Consider the following 18,389-nt stretch of genomic DNA (forward strand, 5'->3'; position numbering starts at 1 on the left):
CAAAATCAGCCATCTCCCAACAGCAACAGCCAGGATTGCCATGGCAATTTATCCCCTTAGAGAATGACAGTCACATCTTGTCTGGTCATGGTTGCTTTTTATCTTTGGATTCCCACCACATGGGTTAAAACAAACAGCACCAAGACTGAATCAGGAACTCAGACAGTCGCACAGAGTCAAATGGCACGTATGACTCTGTACCATATTTTTTACTTTTTTGCTTAATTTTATGCTGCCTCCTGCCCCTATTCTTTCACATAGCTAAAAGCCATAACACTGGCTGCAATATTTCAGCCCATATAGCTAATCCCAAGAAAAACTGCATTGTATCACTCTTCTCTATATTAAAATGGGCAGGTATAAACATGCTGCATTGCCACAGCACAGCATCATCACAGATACCTTCATGCCAATGTGTAAAAACTAGCTGTTTCTGTGAAGCAGTAAGTTAACATCTTGTATGATCCATAGGCTTGCCTGTAACACCTTCCCACTGCCTCAAACAAGGAATTCGCTCAAGAGACTTTGATCTTTCACTTCTGCTTTTATTTTTCTGAAAACTAGTGCTTCCCTTGGCTGATTACTGACTCCTGCTATGTCTCCTTACGTGTTGCTCAGCTGCTTGTCATGAGTTACTTTTTCCCACATAAGTCATGCATCTAAAGCAAAAAATAAAGATGCATAACAGCAAAGAAGCAGGTGTTCAGAAAAGGAAAATACACTTATTTGGCAGCATCCACGTGGCAGATATTTTAGCTAAACTAGCCTTACAGGCAGAATTGTAATTGCACACAGTGTATAAGAACGAGCACACATTTTCTCTTTTTAAATTTCACAAAAGATTTGTCTAAATGCCAGTCATGGTGTCTATGACTCTTCAAAGCAATTGCCAGGAAGGGAAAAGGGAGGTGTATGCATGCCCCCAGCCCAGCTCGGCCAGTAGGACTGTTTGATGATGAAGTCATTATTTGAGGACTCAGAAGATCAGATACTAACCTTTGACACAGTATCCCTGCATACCTTTGGCCAATTGCTCCATCCTTCTGTAATGAACAGTGGTAATTACCAGAATGCTGAGAAAACAAGCAGGAGCTGATTTAATGATGAGCCACAGACACAGGGTGAAAATTCCCAACCTGCCACCAGTCAAGCTTAGTCAAGAATTAGGAATGGTTAATCAGTGTGGTTAACCCAGCATGAGATAAAGATGTGTTACAGGGTGAGCAGAAACATGTTTAGCACATCCAGAGATGATCTCACTACTACTGCAAAGCCCTGTGCTACACTGACAAGCTGTGCAATCAGGATGCTCTGTGCTATACATCATCACAGACACCATAAAACTGCATTTAACTTGAGCAAGTCCAGCAGGCTGTAAAGTTCACAGTCATGTTTCAACCTCAGCTACAATGCAACCCAGCTCTGCATCACAGCTCAAAGAAGGGCAGCAGTGTGCACTGTGGCAGCCAACCATCATCAAACTATTGGAATTGTCACAGGGCAAAGGGCAGGCTGGTGCTGCAGTGACTTCACCCCAGACCATTAACATCTTTGTTCTTTTTAACACAGTCCCCAGTTGTTAAGAAAAGAATGGCACTTAGCAACACTCAGCAACAGGCGGTGAGACGAACTGCAGGTGCAGATTGCTGCTTGGATTCAGTGGGACAGCAATTCCCATGGAGCTCTCCTTCAAGAGCTTTTCCTCCTGGCTGGGACCATTCAGCTCTTAGCTCTCCAACTAAACCAAGATCTAAAATCTCAGCACTCATCACAAAATCCATACCAGCTCTTTTTTAGGGATGGCAGAGCAGTTGCTGGCCACAAAAATAGACATGCCAAAAAAGCTTTGTATATTTAGAAGAAAGAGAGAATACTAATTTGAAGTGAAGCAAGGCAGGGTGGAAGAAAGCCAGCTCCTCTGTAAAGGGATGATCCCAGGGATGAACTAGTTAATTAGATCCTTTGCAGCAATACAGTCTAAACATCACAAGGCTCAGGACAGGAAGCCTTGTGAAGACAAGAACAGCATTCTCTAATTACCAGCTTGCCTTCATATCAAGAGCATCAGCACTTGCACTTGGGAAGCCACCAGATCTTATTTAATTCAAACATGTAATAATGCACTGCTACTCCTTCAGCCACTCCCAGCAGCCAACAAATTACCTGAGAGACTCAGAATTTATTTAGCAACATTACAAATGGGCTTTGCATCTTCTGCTTATGGTGTTTATCCACTCCTGAGCAACAGGAGAGGCTACTGCATTCTTGTGGGAAGAAAATGGCACACAGAAACCAGAGGCAGCTGTCTGTCTTTGGGGTGTAACACAAATGGTTTGAATACCAGAGGCCTGACAAACTCACCTGGAACTCTGGTGGTTATGTCCCAGCTGTCCTGGCACAGCTCACTCCATGGCTCTGGCAATGGCAGCAGCTCAGCATCCAGGGAACCCTGCTCAACCAGCCTTGGGGCTCAGTGACCCTTTCCACACTAGGGACATCAGACTGTGACAGGAGACTGCCAGAAGTGTAATTGCAGTGACAAAAGGGCAAAGGAAAAAAGTTAGCTTTCTCTCAGAGCTAATTCCATTTTTGTTTTATCCCCCCCATCAGGCAGCCTGCTCCCAACATTCCTGACCAACAAGACCACAATGCAGAACTAGGCTTCTCTTCACCCACATGGTGAACAGGCTGCAATGATGCAAGCAGCCCAGGAAGCTCTGCTCCCTAAATCAAAAGTTAAGGCATAATTTCCAAATTAAATACAAACCTTTACAGAATGAAAGCACTTGCACTCTGACTGCAGTGTCCTTATATGAATCAGTGCCTTAAAGAGGGCAGGAGGAGCTGATGGAATGGTTTGGAATCATGATTTTTAATTTCACGCTGCTTTCAGATCAGTCGTGTTTCAAAGTCAAAAAAGTTACATGTTGTACAGAATGACACAACTAATTCAACAAAATACATTCCCCTGTATTTTTCAAAGCTAAAGTGAACAGTTTTAGATTTGTCCATTTTGAGGCAAACAGGACTTCTGCAGATCTTAAAAAAAAAAAAAAACAAAAAAGGAAAAAGTGATGCAATACTGTAGAAAATGAAAAATTATAACATCCACATGGCACATAGAAAAGAATAACTCAGTCTCCTTTTGCCTAGGGAAAAAGAGATGAGGTAGCAAAAGAGAGCTAAAATGGTAACATTACAAACATACTTGAAACAATTTTGTTATATGCAGGGTTGGAATTCAATCCAACAGAAGGCAAAACGTTTTTGTGAGCCAAAATACCCCAGCCCCTGACACTATGGCACTCTTATCAGAACACACAAACCCACCCTGGGAAGATCCCAAGCAGACCTAAGCATCACTTTGTATTTCCACAAATGTGACCATTTCTCTGTCCATTGGAGAGGGAGTTTTATTCCTTGGTGAGAAACTCATTCCTAATGGAAGTCTTCTCTCTCTCAAACATCATTTTGTCAGATCACAGTGGAATCTCTTTTGTAGCTCCAAATGGAAAAAAAAAAATCCAGTTTACGAGATTATATTTGAGTACTTGACTGTCACTCCTAAGCCCTTCAGCCATGTGTTGACCTTAGGATTTCAAGACAAAGTGCTACTCTACTTGCACTGCTTAAACTGTTTTAGCTTTGGGACTGTGCCAGACAGACAACTGACTGCAACTATTATAAGAGTAATTTTCCAGCATGTGGATTACTAGCATGTGTCCACTTAAGCTAATTTTATATGGGATCAGAAGCCTTACACAAGTCACAGTCTCGTGGTTTGTCACTTGGCTTTGTGTCCTTTATATCCAAAAACCTGTTTTGTATGTTTAGTCCTGATTGACCTCTTCAAAGATGTAAGTATAGAAAACCAAAGGATATGGTGCACAGATGATGTGCAGAAAGCTTTGCTATATAACTTTTTCAAAAAGAGAGAAAAGTAGGGAGAAAGACTGTCAGAATTTTGGCACAAGACTTAGTTACTTCAGAATATAGTTCATGTTTACTGCTGTAGCCTTGAAACCATTTTTACATATGAGGAGAACTTCTCCATCAGATCTGTGATCTTCCTTGCCACTTACATAAGCAGGAAAACAGTTCAGTTGCTTGTTCACTATAAACATTCGTATTATTTCTAGTCACATCTTCAGAACAAATCACAGAATCTGACTTCAGAGTTTGAGGATTTTTCAAATCTAGGTATTATTTTCCCCTTTGCAGCTCAGCTCTAAAAGCTCTTTGGCCACCCTCTCAGCCGTATCTTGTAAGTATTCATTAATTCAGAACTCCAGCCCTTCCCAGCGCTTGGCTATTTACTGTCTGCCGGCCTCTGCACCTCCCTCTTCTTAATCTGCTACTACCCTGAACATTTGGATTCTGAGAAACTGGCTAAGTGCCCTTTAAAAAGAAATTCAACCAGCTGGTATGAGCAACAGCTTAACTACAATTTTTTTTAAAGTAGTGAAATCAGAGCAGAGGAGTTTCATGGAGTCTTACAAGACCTGGATGGAAAAACAGGTTGGTGAACTGCACAAATCACTTAGACAGTCCAATGGCTCATAAGTATCAAAGGGATCAGGGAGTGGAGCATTCACTTTACTGGATTTTCTCCTCACTATCAAGTCCTTGATGTCAAAACTCCTTGGCTTTTTTCTTACTTCCAATCCTTGGTAGCCTGACCCACAAGCAAGCATTTCAGTCTATAAGTAAGAAATGCTTAGATCCTACAAATCAGACTAATTCAGACCTGCTCAAAGAAGCACAAATACAGTTCATCATCTCATCTCCTTTCTGCTTTTATTTCTAAATAAGGATTTTCCAATAAGGTTCAGAATGCTAAATAGAAAGTCAGGTCATGGAAGATCAAAGAGAAATCAAAAACCTCTGTATTTGAAACTAAATCAGACCAAATGCACTAACCATTTCATAATCTAGTAGACATGAGGGGTCACTCACTCCTGTTCAGTTGAGCAATTTTAGAAACTGAATTTATTACCTAATAGCAACACATTTTTCAGCTAGCTCAAATGCTTATGGAAAGAATTAAAGAGAACACACCTGTGAAACCTCTGCACCACCTATTCTAACAGTCACTGTCTTAATTTTCCACTCTTTTTTGCCCATATTTTTCACTCCATAAGAGCTCCTGTTTACATGTAAGTGGGGTAAAATTTCCAAGGATAACCAAGCAAGTTCCAAATTTTGTGCAGCCTTCCTGTTAGACACCTCTTATAAGAGTTACTTACTTTGCTGAAGGGTTATCTAAAAGTCCATGTGCTGTTAGACCTCAGCTACAACAGCTATTTCAGAAGCTTTAAAAAGGAAGATACCAAATACCACTTACATTGATTTCAGAAAGTTTATTGCACCAAATGCCGCAAAGAAATTGACCAAAAAGATAGTGTACATAAACAACTATAAGAAAAAAACATGTAGTTTGACATTGGTGTTCAGTCATTCCTAAAAAAGCCTATGTTCTCCAAACATGCAATAGCAACACACATTTTTCTACTATGGAAAACTTGCCATGTATGTCAAATTACCTCATTTGACCTCAAATCCCCCACCCTCCCCCCCCCCCCCCAAAAAAAAAAAAAAAAGAAAAAGAAAAAAAAAGAAAATAAGGAAATTGTCTAGACTAAATTCAGTAGTTCAGACTTGATTTTTATTTGGGTCCTTTTAATTGAAGTAGAAGTTCCTTAAAGGGTAAGTGATCATTTTGCATAAACCTTATATACAAGAATTTGATGCATCTGAAAAGAGGCTTTGACTTTAAGAGCAAAGATGCTTATAATATGGAGTGGGGAAAATCAATCTAAAATTCTGGAAGATGCCATCAGAAATGTGAATTACAGAATCAGTGTCTATTAGTTTTTTGGGAGCAAAAGACAGTTGTACAGACTAGTTCAGAGTGTACCTCACTTCAATTAAAATGTTCCAATCTTGGTATTGTTTGGGGTTCAAGAATTCATTTCAATTAAATTCTACAATTTAGCTGTTCATTCCTCCCCTATGTTTAGTCTTGCCTGAAAACAGCATACATTCTTTAAATTTCAGTGTGTAAACTGCATTTATGTGGGATTTTGGAAAGAGTGTGCACTCCCACCTAACCAAGAAAGTATGTTTTCAAGTTTACAAAAACCTACATAATACTGATAAAAACAACTTTGGAATATTTGAAAATTAAGCTACATTATCAATTTTCAACACAGCTGTACATTCATATCACTTTTCATCCTATTAAAGTAAAACCAGAAACATGCCCTAAAAATGTCTAAAAAACACATCTGTAAATACTTACTGCCCTGTCATGCCACACCAATTTACATGAACATCAAGATGCTACCAAAAACAAGTTAAAGACTTCGAGTCAAAAAAAAGCCCTAGAAAGTGGAATCCTGTCAACTGAGGTAGTACATTTGGTGGAGGGGAAATATGTAATTAGCTTTCATTAGTCTAAAGCCTTTTAAAGGTAATAAAGGGCTTTCATTTTGAATTTTCTTTCCCCCAAAACTAAAACTGAGAATAAAATAGTTCAACGTGTAGTTTCTGAAGAGCAGCAAAATGTTAGAGAAAGCAGCAAGAACTATAAAGTTTTAGCCTGGGCTGAAGAAAATTCAAGTGCTTTTGACCATCAGCTCACATGCCACCATAAAGTTAACTCATGTCTTGCCCAAAGGCAGATTTATTTTCTTTTAAACATTTGATGTGGTAAAATCAGGTCTATTATTGATTATGGTACTAATCTTGAAATCACTTAAATGCCCGCAGATCTCCGTCCTCTTTAGTAAACCCTGTGACAACAAAAGCACATCTTTAAGTTAGCATATATTTCTTTGAAGAACTGTCAGAGTCTGTTCAGATAAAAACCCCACTTTAAAAGAACTGGACTGACTTTAAATGATGTCAGCTACTATTTAAGAGTGACATGAAATAGAGAAAGTACAAGAGGTTTCTATATACACTCAGAGAAGCAGTTTCATAGTCTTACACATGCACACACACATTCTCCACCAAGAGGGCAGTTTAGGAATACGTGACTTGCTCTATGGTTCGCTCCTTGTTTTAACCTTGTGAAACAGAAAGTGATATCTGCTAAAAGCCATATGCAGAGGTAAATTTACTTTCCAGCAGATAGGATTCACAGACCAAAGATATGAAAAGTTTGCTTAGCTATAAAGCAGGAGAAAAAAACCTGAACCATAGAAAGATTTTAGCCTTTTTAGGCAGAACACTAGGGAGAAATATGAAAAGCAATAAAAGAAATATTTGGAATGTCAGGTCAGAAAACCAGCATAGAAGGAACAGCTTAAGAAGTGTTGTATCAGAATATTAAGTATCCCTCCACGTGGAAACAACCTCTTTTCACAGTAGGCCAGTCTACCTATTTCCCTCAAAAAGCAACACAAGGTTAATAAAACCCCATCACATTTAAACAATTCACAATAAGCACATTTCATTATTTCAAATAATTGAAAGTTTACTGTAGAAAAGTCCAAACATCAAGGTAGTAGGAAATAAAAACACTTTTAATAAAAGTGTGTCCCTTCAGTGTTAAAAATCTGTAACCACCAACAAGGAGAACTCACAACTGGTGACCAGGAGTTTCTTTTTAGAATTCACTATTTTCAAGCAATTGTGTTGCCAGAAATTTACTTGCAAGATGACAGTTTCAGACACTGAATTCACAGTGGCTCACAACGGAACAGTCCAACATTGAGTTTTCCATTTGAGCATGTTCTGATCCTTTGTTCTCTCCTCAGTCTGGTCCATAGTTTCATATCCAGCTTAACAGTGCTTTATGCAAAAAAAGGTATTTTTTACATTCATTTTAATCAACCACGTGAAAACAGTGAAGTACAAAATTTTATTTTGCTTTCTAGAAACACCAAAGGCCAGTATCAACTAGTGGAGAAGTAGTTTCTGGTGTCAGAGTAGATAATCTAGTAAGGAAAGGCACCTGGATGATAGTTCAAGATTTCTGTAGAATCAAAAAGGGTAATTGCAAACATTCAGAGTAATATCAAATACTGGGGTTTGCCCCCACATTTCATTTTACTTCAAACAACATTCCTGTTCTATTCCTACTCAGAGTGACAACTCATAGCTGGAAAAAAGTAATACTTTAGACTAAAGGTTTGGTGGGGGTTGTTTGATATCTTGTATTTCCCCAATACGATTGTCTTCAGTTTGTGCCAATTGTTTGGTGTATGTGCACACGGACACATGCTCATAGCACTGGCATCGTTCACAAGTTTTCCAAATTCATACTCCTTGGAGATAGCAATACTTGATGACACCAAGACAAGTTTAGTTCTCAGGACCACAGTCATACAGCAAATCAACAGTTACTGAAGTTGCATCAGCAACAAATGTAAACTTGTAGCAGAAGTTCCATAAGGCTTTCCCACAAAATCCCTCTCTCGGAAGTCCATTCCATTCCACTTGCAGCCATGGGCCCATTAGAATGCCTCCTCATTAAAACAGAAGCAGCCACAGCTCTCAACCTCTTGTCCTTAAATGGAAAAGTCACATCAAGCTCACGCAGACCTCCATTCCCACATGACATCTGGCTGCTGAATCCAAGCTCCTTGTTCTGAGCCCATCACTTCTACTATACAAAAACACACTTATGTTCTGCAAGAAAATCACGTCCCACCAAATACACTTTTGTATAGGAATGCTATATACAGAGTTAACAGCTACTCCTCTTCCTCCTCCCCAGCAAAGAGACATACACCACACCACACTCACAAGCATAGTATTACAAAATCCATTCTAACCCACTTGTTCTTTTAACTGGTACTTCATGGTTTTGAGCAGCGTTTTGGATGGCAGCACCCGGTCTGCCACATAGTGTTAACTTTTGTCCTTTGAATAAAAATAAAATGCAAGGATGCAGTCTCTTGATTTAAGTCAGAAGTGAGATTGTAAGAAAAACCTGAATGCCTTTTGTGTTATGTAAACTGAAGTCCTCCGATAAAACATCCGGCTGAAATCAGGATCGGAAGGTGGCAGAATGTACAGTCATCACCTGCTTTCATCAGTGCTCCCCTTTACCAGTGTTTGGCACCTCTGTTCTTCATTCAACATTCCCATTTTCATAACTGTACTTTAAGGGAATGACTATCCTGAGAATTTATAAGAGTATTTGAGCAACATATGGGGAATGAGTACTTGCTATAGCAGCCAACAAAGGCAAGTCATTGGATTCAATCCTAGAAATTAAAAAAAAAAAGACAGCCTTTAAAATAATATACAGTCATTTTCACAAGAGAAATACAAGATGATACTTTTCATCCACTTTAAAGAAACTGCAAGTGTCTTGCCATTACTAAGTTCATAGTTTAATTATTATTTACTGTCAATAATTATGTACTACCACTAAAGGTAAGTAAATAATGCTTAAAACCAAGAAGTATATTAGCACTTAAATCAAAAGATAGCAAGCAGCATTACATTCTGCACTATATAATCTTTTCTGGTTTAAATAAAAGATCTTTTATGTATTTGCTAAGCCCTAAGCCTCAGCTTGTAGTCTTACCAGTGAGTAGGCTCCAATAAACCCAGTTTAACAAAGTACTAAGTATCAGGTTATGGAAGATTATGCATTTCAGGTTTTGAATATAACTCAGTTTGCTACATAGTAGCACTTTCTTACCAAAAAAAAGACCAAAATTTGAATTTAATATTATGCAATAACAGTTCAAGGAATGTCTCTCAAGTGCAATGGTCAGTTTCCAACTACTTCCAAATGCTAAGCTGCTCAGAAACCAGGATGCATGTATATATTTATATATATTTAACACATACACACACAGAGAGAAAAGTGCTTATTTCACTGTTTCACTATTTACAGCTGCATTTCTGAGTATGAAATCTCGAACAGTCTGGAAAAAGATAAGTTAGATTTAAGCTACAGTGTTAAAAAACATCTTGAGAAAGTGTATTTACTTCTTCCCCCTTTTCTGCTGTCAGCAGGCAGCTCCCTAAAGGTTATATGCCAATCAAGTACTATTATTAGAAGACAGCTGCTGAACAGGACACCTGTTTATTTTTCTACACCTGATCTTTGACACCCTCTTGTCACTTAAGTACAAATGCACCCTTTTCATTCCAAAAATTCCAAAGTATTTGTTGGGATGAAGCTCTCATTAAGGAGATCACAACAGAAGAGAGTGCATACGAATGCTTGGATAACTCACTAATGACCAAAATCCAAACTCTCTTAATTCTGAAGATTTAAAAATGACAAGTATTTTATTGTTGCTGTATAAATGTCTTCTCCTGATTTTGAGATAGGTCAGTAGAGCCCTTTTTGCAACTTATTAGGCCCATGAAAGAGAAGTGTTAAATATGAAGCAAATTCTCATGAGAACAAGCTGTCAACACTCAGAAGAAAAGGAAAAATAATTGCCCCAGCTTTTGCCATTGCTTAAGACTGGTACCTGCAATACTCACCCCAATACAATTCCTAGTTCTTTTACATGCACTCTTGTATGTCCTCGCAGATATTCTGAAAGCATTTTGCTTTTGAGATACATCTCTTGCAGCCTGTCCTCAAGATGCATTATGCACTGCAAACAGACCACAAAGCTCAGAACACCTTTTGCAACCACATGCAAATATTATAGAAATCTAAGCACATCGCTTTTCCTTCTACCTCAGAAGATAAACTAAGCCTCCACTCCAAAATCTAGAAGATGCAATTGGATTAATTACAATTGTGCTATAAACTTAAAAAAAGCTACACTACTCCACAAAGAGGAAACCCTCATAGAACTGGGGTATTCCAGCTCTCCTGGGCAGCAATTTTGTTGCATAAACTGCACCTCTATTTCCACTCACACCACTGCATTTCTGCTAACTTAAACAGTTTTAATGAGGTTCAAAACAACTCAAGATATCTTACTAAGAATTAAGGTAGTATTCTTGGATCAAGATGCCTTTGTTGTAAGTTAGTACTATTTTTCTGAAAGACTTAGTTTAAACAACAGTTTCTAAAATGATCATTCTAGCTCTAAGGCTCTAGCGCCATTCAAGAAACTAAGACTCAAGATGTGGAAGACACCAGTACCTTACTGGTATTATAACTCTTTTGCTGACTGCTTTTCTGTAGCAACTAAGTTACAAATCCATTTTAGGCATTTGTTTTCATAATTCCTAAGTACTTCTAGTTTAAAATTGTTTAAACATTTGATGCTGATTGCCAAAAGGTAATAGTTCAAGTTGAAACATCAGTTTAATCATTCCACTTCCAGTAGTGGAATGCTAGAAATGCATTTTATTTTTAAATACAGTCATGTGATTCATGGCAATTTCTCATATACCAACTACAAGAGAGCAGATGAACCTTGGCTTCAAGGAGAGAGAGGGGTTATTCTGGCAAGACAAGGTCAGCAGGCAGCATGTCTTCACAAGCTGAGTAGGTAGGAAGTCTTATCAGGTATTTTGTTGTAGGACAAAGGTACATTCAATTTGATATATTCCTTCTTTTCACAGGGATGACCACTTCAAAAAAGTTAAATTAGGTCAGCTCTCTGAAATCAGGAGATGAAAGCAGGAAGCAATACAGAACCTCACATTATCAAACATATAATCATCCAGCAGGCACAGACAGCAATTAGAAACAGTAGCAGCAAATAGCTTCAGGCCATCATCCCATGTGCTGGAGCTGAATGAAAACCCTAAGTATTAGAAGTGAGACCAGTTTTGTTAATTAAAAAGCTAATGAGAAAAAAAAGACTCAAGCTTGTAGGCAGCCTAAGATGTATTTTTCTGATCATCTGAAGCATGATGAAGATGTTTAATTATTCTTTCAATGAGCTAATATCGAGTCTTAATAATGGAAAATAAAGAGGCATTTTAAAAAATGTGCTTTCATGGTAGTAAAATCACTGCCACCAATGGAGGAAAGGCAGAAGGTTTTTGACAATAGTTTGATCAATTTGCTTCAAGCAAATTCACTCAAGTCATTCTAATCGTAACACTTCTGATTCTGGCCAAAAGGGAAGCAAGCACTCTTATCTTTTCCATTACAGGTAACCCTCATGCAAAAAGCCTATGAGCACTTTCTCAGTGGTTATGGGGGGCATGCAGTTGATTCACAAAGTAGCATTTCAATCTGTTTCAATTCCAGTATTTGTGTTAAGGATTATGGATTTATTTTTTTTTTTTAAGTTATGAGGGAGCAAGTAAGGAAGAATCCCACATTATTTTAAAAGAAGAGTTGTTTACATCATATGATCTGCTCCTTCTGAACACCAGCAAAGAATCAAAAGATGTTTCTGCCCACAGGCTCGGTACATTAACCCATCTTGTTCAGTGTCCACAAGTTTTGGTTTTTTTCTTATATATTAGCATCCTCTGCAGTTTTTCTCATCGACCAAATGGAAAAAAAGTCAAGTAACTTCTAAAAAAAGAAGAGTAGCTTAAACTGAGCTTAAAGATGCAGGTAAAACTTTTGCTAAAATGCAGCAGTTGCAATCAGCACTTTCCTCTCACCAGGGCATACTGCAAAGCTTTCTGCAGCACAACTATCAGTCTGAAGTGGTAAAATAAAGTGGTAAAATATCACCACTTGTTTTTCATCTGGTCTCAAATTGGGTTGTTTTTTGTTGGTACCACAAAACTGCAAAAATACTCATCTGAACAGTAACTGCATGTAAAGAGATTTGCACTCCTAAAGGAAGCTTCAAACATACGGCACTGTGGTCATTTCTGATTGATATGAGTACATCAATACATATGTTTCTATCCAAATTGAAATCAATAGAAGTACTACTATGAGAATGTCATACTTCTCCTAGAATTTAGGAACACTTGGCTTCCACGCACTGATGTTGTTTTAGCAGAGTTGCAAAATCTCCTGACAGAAGGATCAAAGTATTTCTAACACAAATGATAAATTTACAAACAACTAGCACTGTCACTTCACAGTTCCTTTTTGTAAGAAAAAGGAAATAAAAACCCCTGAAAATCATTCTGCCTCCAGACACCTCCCAAACCACACAAGGCCTATAGAAGCTGCATACACAAATCCTAAGGAAACACTGGAAAGAACACTTCAGTTGCAAAATCAACTACTCAGTTTAAAAATGCCAGGATTTAAGGTGTGACTGTGCAAGTGTTAAGATACAATTTCAACCACAGTTGTGTATTTTTCAATGCCCAGAAGAATCCAGAGAAAACACTCAAAAATGTACCCACATATTTTGCCTAGTATTTGACCTGAAGAACTTAGTGTAATCAATACCACCAATTTAACCCAAAACAGTGCCAACTAATACTATTTTGAGTTGTTGGTGTTTAGCTCTATCTTTCTCTTCCATCTGCTGGCACAGTCATTACACAAGACTCCTAGAGAATTTCTCAAACTATCTGCTGAAGGACAAATCAATTCTGTTTATTAGAAAAGTGGTGACTACTGACAAACCCCTCCATCTCCCCTCACCAATAATCATGTGCTAAAAACTGAACTATAGTTATTGCAGTCAGACTTGGGGGTAATTTCATTGTAATCAGCAAAATTAGCATTACTGATTTGCTCTGATGAACTCCACTACAAATGAGGACAGGAAAGGATGCTGTGGCATAGGGAGTATGCAACATGACAGAGTTGAATAGAAACTCCAAGAATAGGAAGTTCTTTGCCAGAACCAACTTGGTTCCCATTGGTATCCATTACTGGACTGTAGCATGGATTCTTTTCAACATGTTGTAACAGCTCTGCACTATATCAGGCTTTAGTTCATTGATATTGCAACACAGTTACAGAACTCTATGCTTGCTATCTGAGCTAAGCAATTTCCATTAGCTTCAGCCTTCAATAAAGAAATACTTACAAAGTCAGCTGGGACGTTCAGTTTGTAAAGCTGTAAAATAGACTGCAACAGACTGGATACTTGACTCGAAACCAGAACATCCTTGCCTAACTTCACACTGTCCATCATCTTCCTCTGGCTTGTAGCTACTTGTACATTCCATTTATCTGTGTCTGCAATAATGCAGACAGCTTCTGCTATGGGCTCATCTAGCACTGGATGCTGCAACAGAAACAAGATACAATTGTGTGATACTTTCATATACATTTCCACAGCTCAGTTTGATATTCTACTTTTACACACTGATGTAGCAAATAAGGAAGTGATTCAATGCATTTTTTTTTTGTCCATTAGGGGAACAAAGGCATCTCAAAAAATGACAAGACAATGCCAAGATTTACATTCAGCAGCACTGCATCTGCCAATTTGATTGAGACATTTGATTTTCATTAGTGCCTGAAAATCACTACTCAATTTTATTTTTCTTCATGTATTCCCCCTACCCTGAAGAGATTAGTTTCTTTCAAAATGAAGAGTGTAATAATTACACTGATCCAGTATGGTGAAAGTACATTCAATGTTTCAGAGACAGGTGAGGGATTTTACTATGCACAGCCAAGAAGGGTGTAACAGAAAAGCGAGGAGGAGGGACCCTCTGGAGATCCTCTAATCCAACTCCTTGCCAAGGCAGTGTCCCCTAGAGCAGGTGACACAGGAACATGGCCAGGCAGGTTTTGAATGTCTCTAGAGAGGGAGATTCCATGACCTCCCTGAGCAGCTGGCTCCAGTGCTCTGCCACCCTCAACATAAAGTTATTCCTCAGAAGGTGGAACTTCCTGAGGTGGACCTTCTTGTGCTTTAGTTTATGGCCATTGCTCCTTGTCGTGTTGCTGAGCACCACTCTCTTGACACCTCCCTTTAGGATATTAATATGCACCAATGAGATCCCCTCTCAGTCTAGTCTCCTCTGAGAAGAGAGATGTTCCAGCTCCCTAATGATCTTTGGGGCTCTCCACTGGACTCTCTCCAGTAGCTCCTTGTCCTTCTTGACCTGTGGAGCCCAGGGATGGACACAGCACTCCAGATGTGACCTCACTAGAGCTGAGTAAAGGGGCAGGTTCACCTCCCCTGACCAGCTAGAATGCTCTTGCTAGGCACACCAGGAGAGCACTGGCAGCAAGAGCTGTGCAAGCTCATGGCCCACTTGTCATCCACCAAAGAAGAGCCACACTATCACACCAGACCAATCTGATGTTCCTTAAGGAACAGACAGACACACACATCACTGCTCTGGATAATAAATGCAGTCCTGCCAGCAGAATAATTCTTGCTACAGAGAGAAGCTGCTGACAATTACTAGATAAGCATTTTAAATTGCACACTGAGGTCACACAGTTATTCCAGTGAAAGCTTAGTTATAAATTTTATAATGTAGGAGTACTTACAGTGGAGAAAAAACACAGCAAATTTCTTATCTATATACAACTATCTTCTGTAGTCAGTCATTTCTGCTACAGACTAGCATCACACAGGCCTCAACATGACTTTACCTCACCTGCAACACATGCCACTAAGTAGCAAAATAAGATGTTTCAACTTGCATATAATTTTTCTGAAATGCAGGTAATTTTGTCTGCTATTGTGATGGAAAAGAGAAGCAGCTCAAGGGTTCTTTTCCTTGTTTGTAATTTGAAGTTGCAAACAATCTTCCTTGCGTTAATATTGGAAGAGAAGCCTTGAACGTAATAAAGGAAAGCACATGATTTTTGCATGAACAAGCATTGCATATAGTAAATTAAGGGCTTACATCTTTCAAAAAGGCAGACATGGCAGTTGTGGCTGTTCAGAACAGGTAAGTAAAAAAAGTCACCTACTGAAATAACCTACTTCTGTAGATTTCAGTAATATCACAACTCTGACTCAGCACTTGAACTCACATGCATTGCATGAAGTAGATCTGCTAGTAGACACTGTTTGAGTTTTTCATCATTATTTATTCCATGCAGCACTAGATCAGGTATATATGTATGACAGTAACCACCCAGAAGCGATCTTCCAAAGTTTTTCACACATTGACTGCTGATGGTATTTGACCTGAAATACAGAAATACAAAGCAGGTAAGACTCTTGCTTGACAACCTGCATTCAGATTTTACATGAATGCAAAGTCTCTCTTTCTACTGCAAATATTAATCAACAGTTGTACTACAAGTATACATAAATGTCCACACCAGTAAACATCTACTGCTGCTCCTTGAAACAAGAATTTTAAAAGCTAAAATTTAACCATGTATTGATTTCCTCAAACTTGCATATAAGAAAATTTATATGCACTGGAGTTTGTGGGATATATGGGCTCCATGTTGTGCAGCTTACAGTTTTGCTAAATTCAAGTTTTCTTCAATTCTCTTGCTGAAGGTAAGTCTAGAAACTGACCCCAAGCACCATCAAACTCCATATGCACCTGGAATGATCAAGAATTTTCAAACAGCGTGCCCATGTTTATTCCAAATTTGTATTTCATTTAAGAATTATGTCAAATCTAAACAGTTATCTTTTTAAGTAAAGTTTTGCTTGTCCTCAGATGTTCTATCTACATGTCTACACTAAACGTTTCAGTCAGCTTACATATAAAGTTTGATCACCTTTTTTAGGCATTTGAAATATACCTTTGTTATAAAACTTTATTAAATCTGCTATGTTTCCTTTCTGCCAAATCTGCTTACAAGAATTCTAACTAACTACATCACTGTCTGCCACTGATTTGTTTGCAAGGAACTTAGTCAGGTTCCCAGAAGAACTTCAGACTTGAAACTTTAAACAACTCCAAAGTAGCTAGAGCTTTTGACTTCATTTAGTTCTAAATTAATCAGACTTCTTTACCTTGGCAAAGGAAGTTCCACTTCTGCAAATTCCTCAAGCCGTTTGCTGATGTTATCATGATGCACTTCATCAGGGATACAACAATCACCTTCTTCATCACTAGCTCCAAGAGCACTGTCTGAACTCTCGTTCCTTGGAATGTCCCCTTCAACTCTGAAGGAGGTTTTCCTTCCAGAATCCCCATAGGGGACATCTTTAGCACCTACTTTAGAGGAATCCTGTTTGACAGTAGAATCTGCTTCTACACAGTCAGAAGAATAGTTCTCCAGATTGCCAGAGCATAAAGTTCTATTTTCTTTCATGTTTGGCAATTTTACAGTTTCTATGTTATCTGTGGGCAAAAGCATTTCACTAGATATTGAATTAATTAAATTCACTTCAGTTCCTTTACTTTCCATATGTTGGTTAAGTATACTTTCCTTCTCCTCACACGGTGGGATTTGTGCATAACAAACATTATGTTTACTGATAAAGGCAGCTTCACAACTGTCTTGATTCTGAGAAGTATCCACAGTCAGACTTGTGGAACTTGAGGCACAACGTATCACCTCTGGATGTTTAATTAATGCCTTCAGATTTTCTTCCATTTCTCTTCTATGAGTTTCTAAGTCTGACTCTGGTGATGCTGAACTTCCAATCTGAAACGTGACCTTTTCTAAGTGTGAACTCCTGTGGCCAGACCTTTCAGGACAAGGTACAGCACATGACCTACTAGAAAACTCCTTCTCCACTTTTCTCTCATTCTGGTTCTTGTTCTTCTTTGTATCCATTACATCCTCTAATTTAGATGATTCTTCAGAGTGGTAGGATATAATTCCTGTATCAGCGACAGTTCTTTTCTTACCATCAGCTGCTCCTTTACAGAAATTGCCAGTTAGACAGTCAACAGATGTTTCAGAGGTCTGACTTGCCTTTTCTATTGCTTCCCTCTTTTCTTTTGAAGAGACTGGGACAGCCTGAGTGCTTTCTGGTTCATGCACCCACTCTGCAGTACTGTTGTTCTTACTTCCATCATTCTTTGGAGGTAGGATTGGAGGCACAAGAGCAGGGTCATTTTTAACAGTGACAACCACATAATCAGATTCCTCTACCTCTCCCTTTTCTAGCGCAGTTGTGATCTTGCTTCCATTTAGCACCTGCTCTCCCTCCCCAGCCTTCTCACTCCAGGTCAGTTGATTTTCCTGCAGCTCAGAGCAGCGGATGAAGTAAGTTAGAACGTAGAGCAAGCGCTGCACCAGCTCCTTGCGCTTCCCAACAATCACAGTCCGAGTCAGTCTAACCGGAGAGCCTATGGCACCGTAGAGATCACCTGCACAGGAAAGCAAAAATTTCACAGGTTTATGTTGCATTGTGATATAACTTTTACTGTTCAAGTTAAACACAGTTTGAAACAGTACTTACTATGGACACAATTAGACAGTTAATTTCTTCCACAGTGAATTCATAAAAGTTTAAAACAAAGAGCAACAAAAGAAGTCACCTAATGCTTCTTACACCTGGCTTTTGTCCAGAAGGGCTTTTGTGAGGAATCAGCTGCTATTACTCATTTTCTTTCTGTTAAGAGGCACTAAGATTTAGTTTACACTCTGCTTACAAGACATTATCACCTGGAAACTGACACAAGAGGGGGCAAAGAAGAATGTAGGTCCAGCAAAACTCTGAAACCGGCTATATTATTTTCTA

General features: G+C 38.7%; 1 protein-coding gene across 4 annotated transcripts in view; it reads right to left on the reverse strand.

Annotated features, from left to right (window-relative positions):
- Positions 1-5,345: 5,345 nt before the first annotated feature.
- FNIP2 (folliculin interacting protein 2) overlaps positions 5,346-18,389 on the reverse strand; it is a 50,190-nt gene continuing 37,146 nt past the window's right edge. For all 4 annotated transcript variants that reach the window (XM_063156298.1, XM_063156296.1, XM_063156297.1 and 1 more), the window contains 5 exons: positions 16,707-18,015; positions 15,761-15,917; positions 13,845-14,045; positions 10,462-10,577; positions 5,346-9,218 (listed from right to left, as the gene is read on the reverse strand). In XM_063156298.1, the coding sequence (XP_063012368.1) occupies positions 9,140-9,218; positions 10,462-10,577; positions 13,845-14,045; positions 15,761-15,917; positions 16,707-18,015 (1,862 nt within the window). In that variant the 3' untranslated portion in view covers positions 5,346-9,139. The remainder of the gene's footprint in view (positions 9,219-10,461; positions 10,578-13,844; positions 14,046-15,760; positions 15,918-16,706; positions 18,016-18,389) is intronic.

Source organism: Melospiza melodia, chromosome 5, assembly GCF_035770615.1.
Source record: "Melospiza melodia melodia isolate bMelMel2 chromosome 5, bMelMel2.pri, whole genome shotgun sequence".
Taxonomy (NCBI): domain Eukaryota; kingdom Metazoa; phylum Chordata; class Aves; order Passeriformes; family Passerellidae; genus Melospiza; species Melospiza melodia.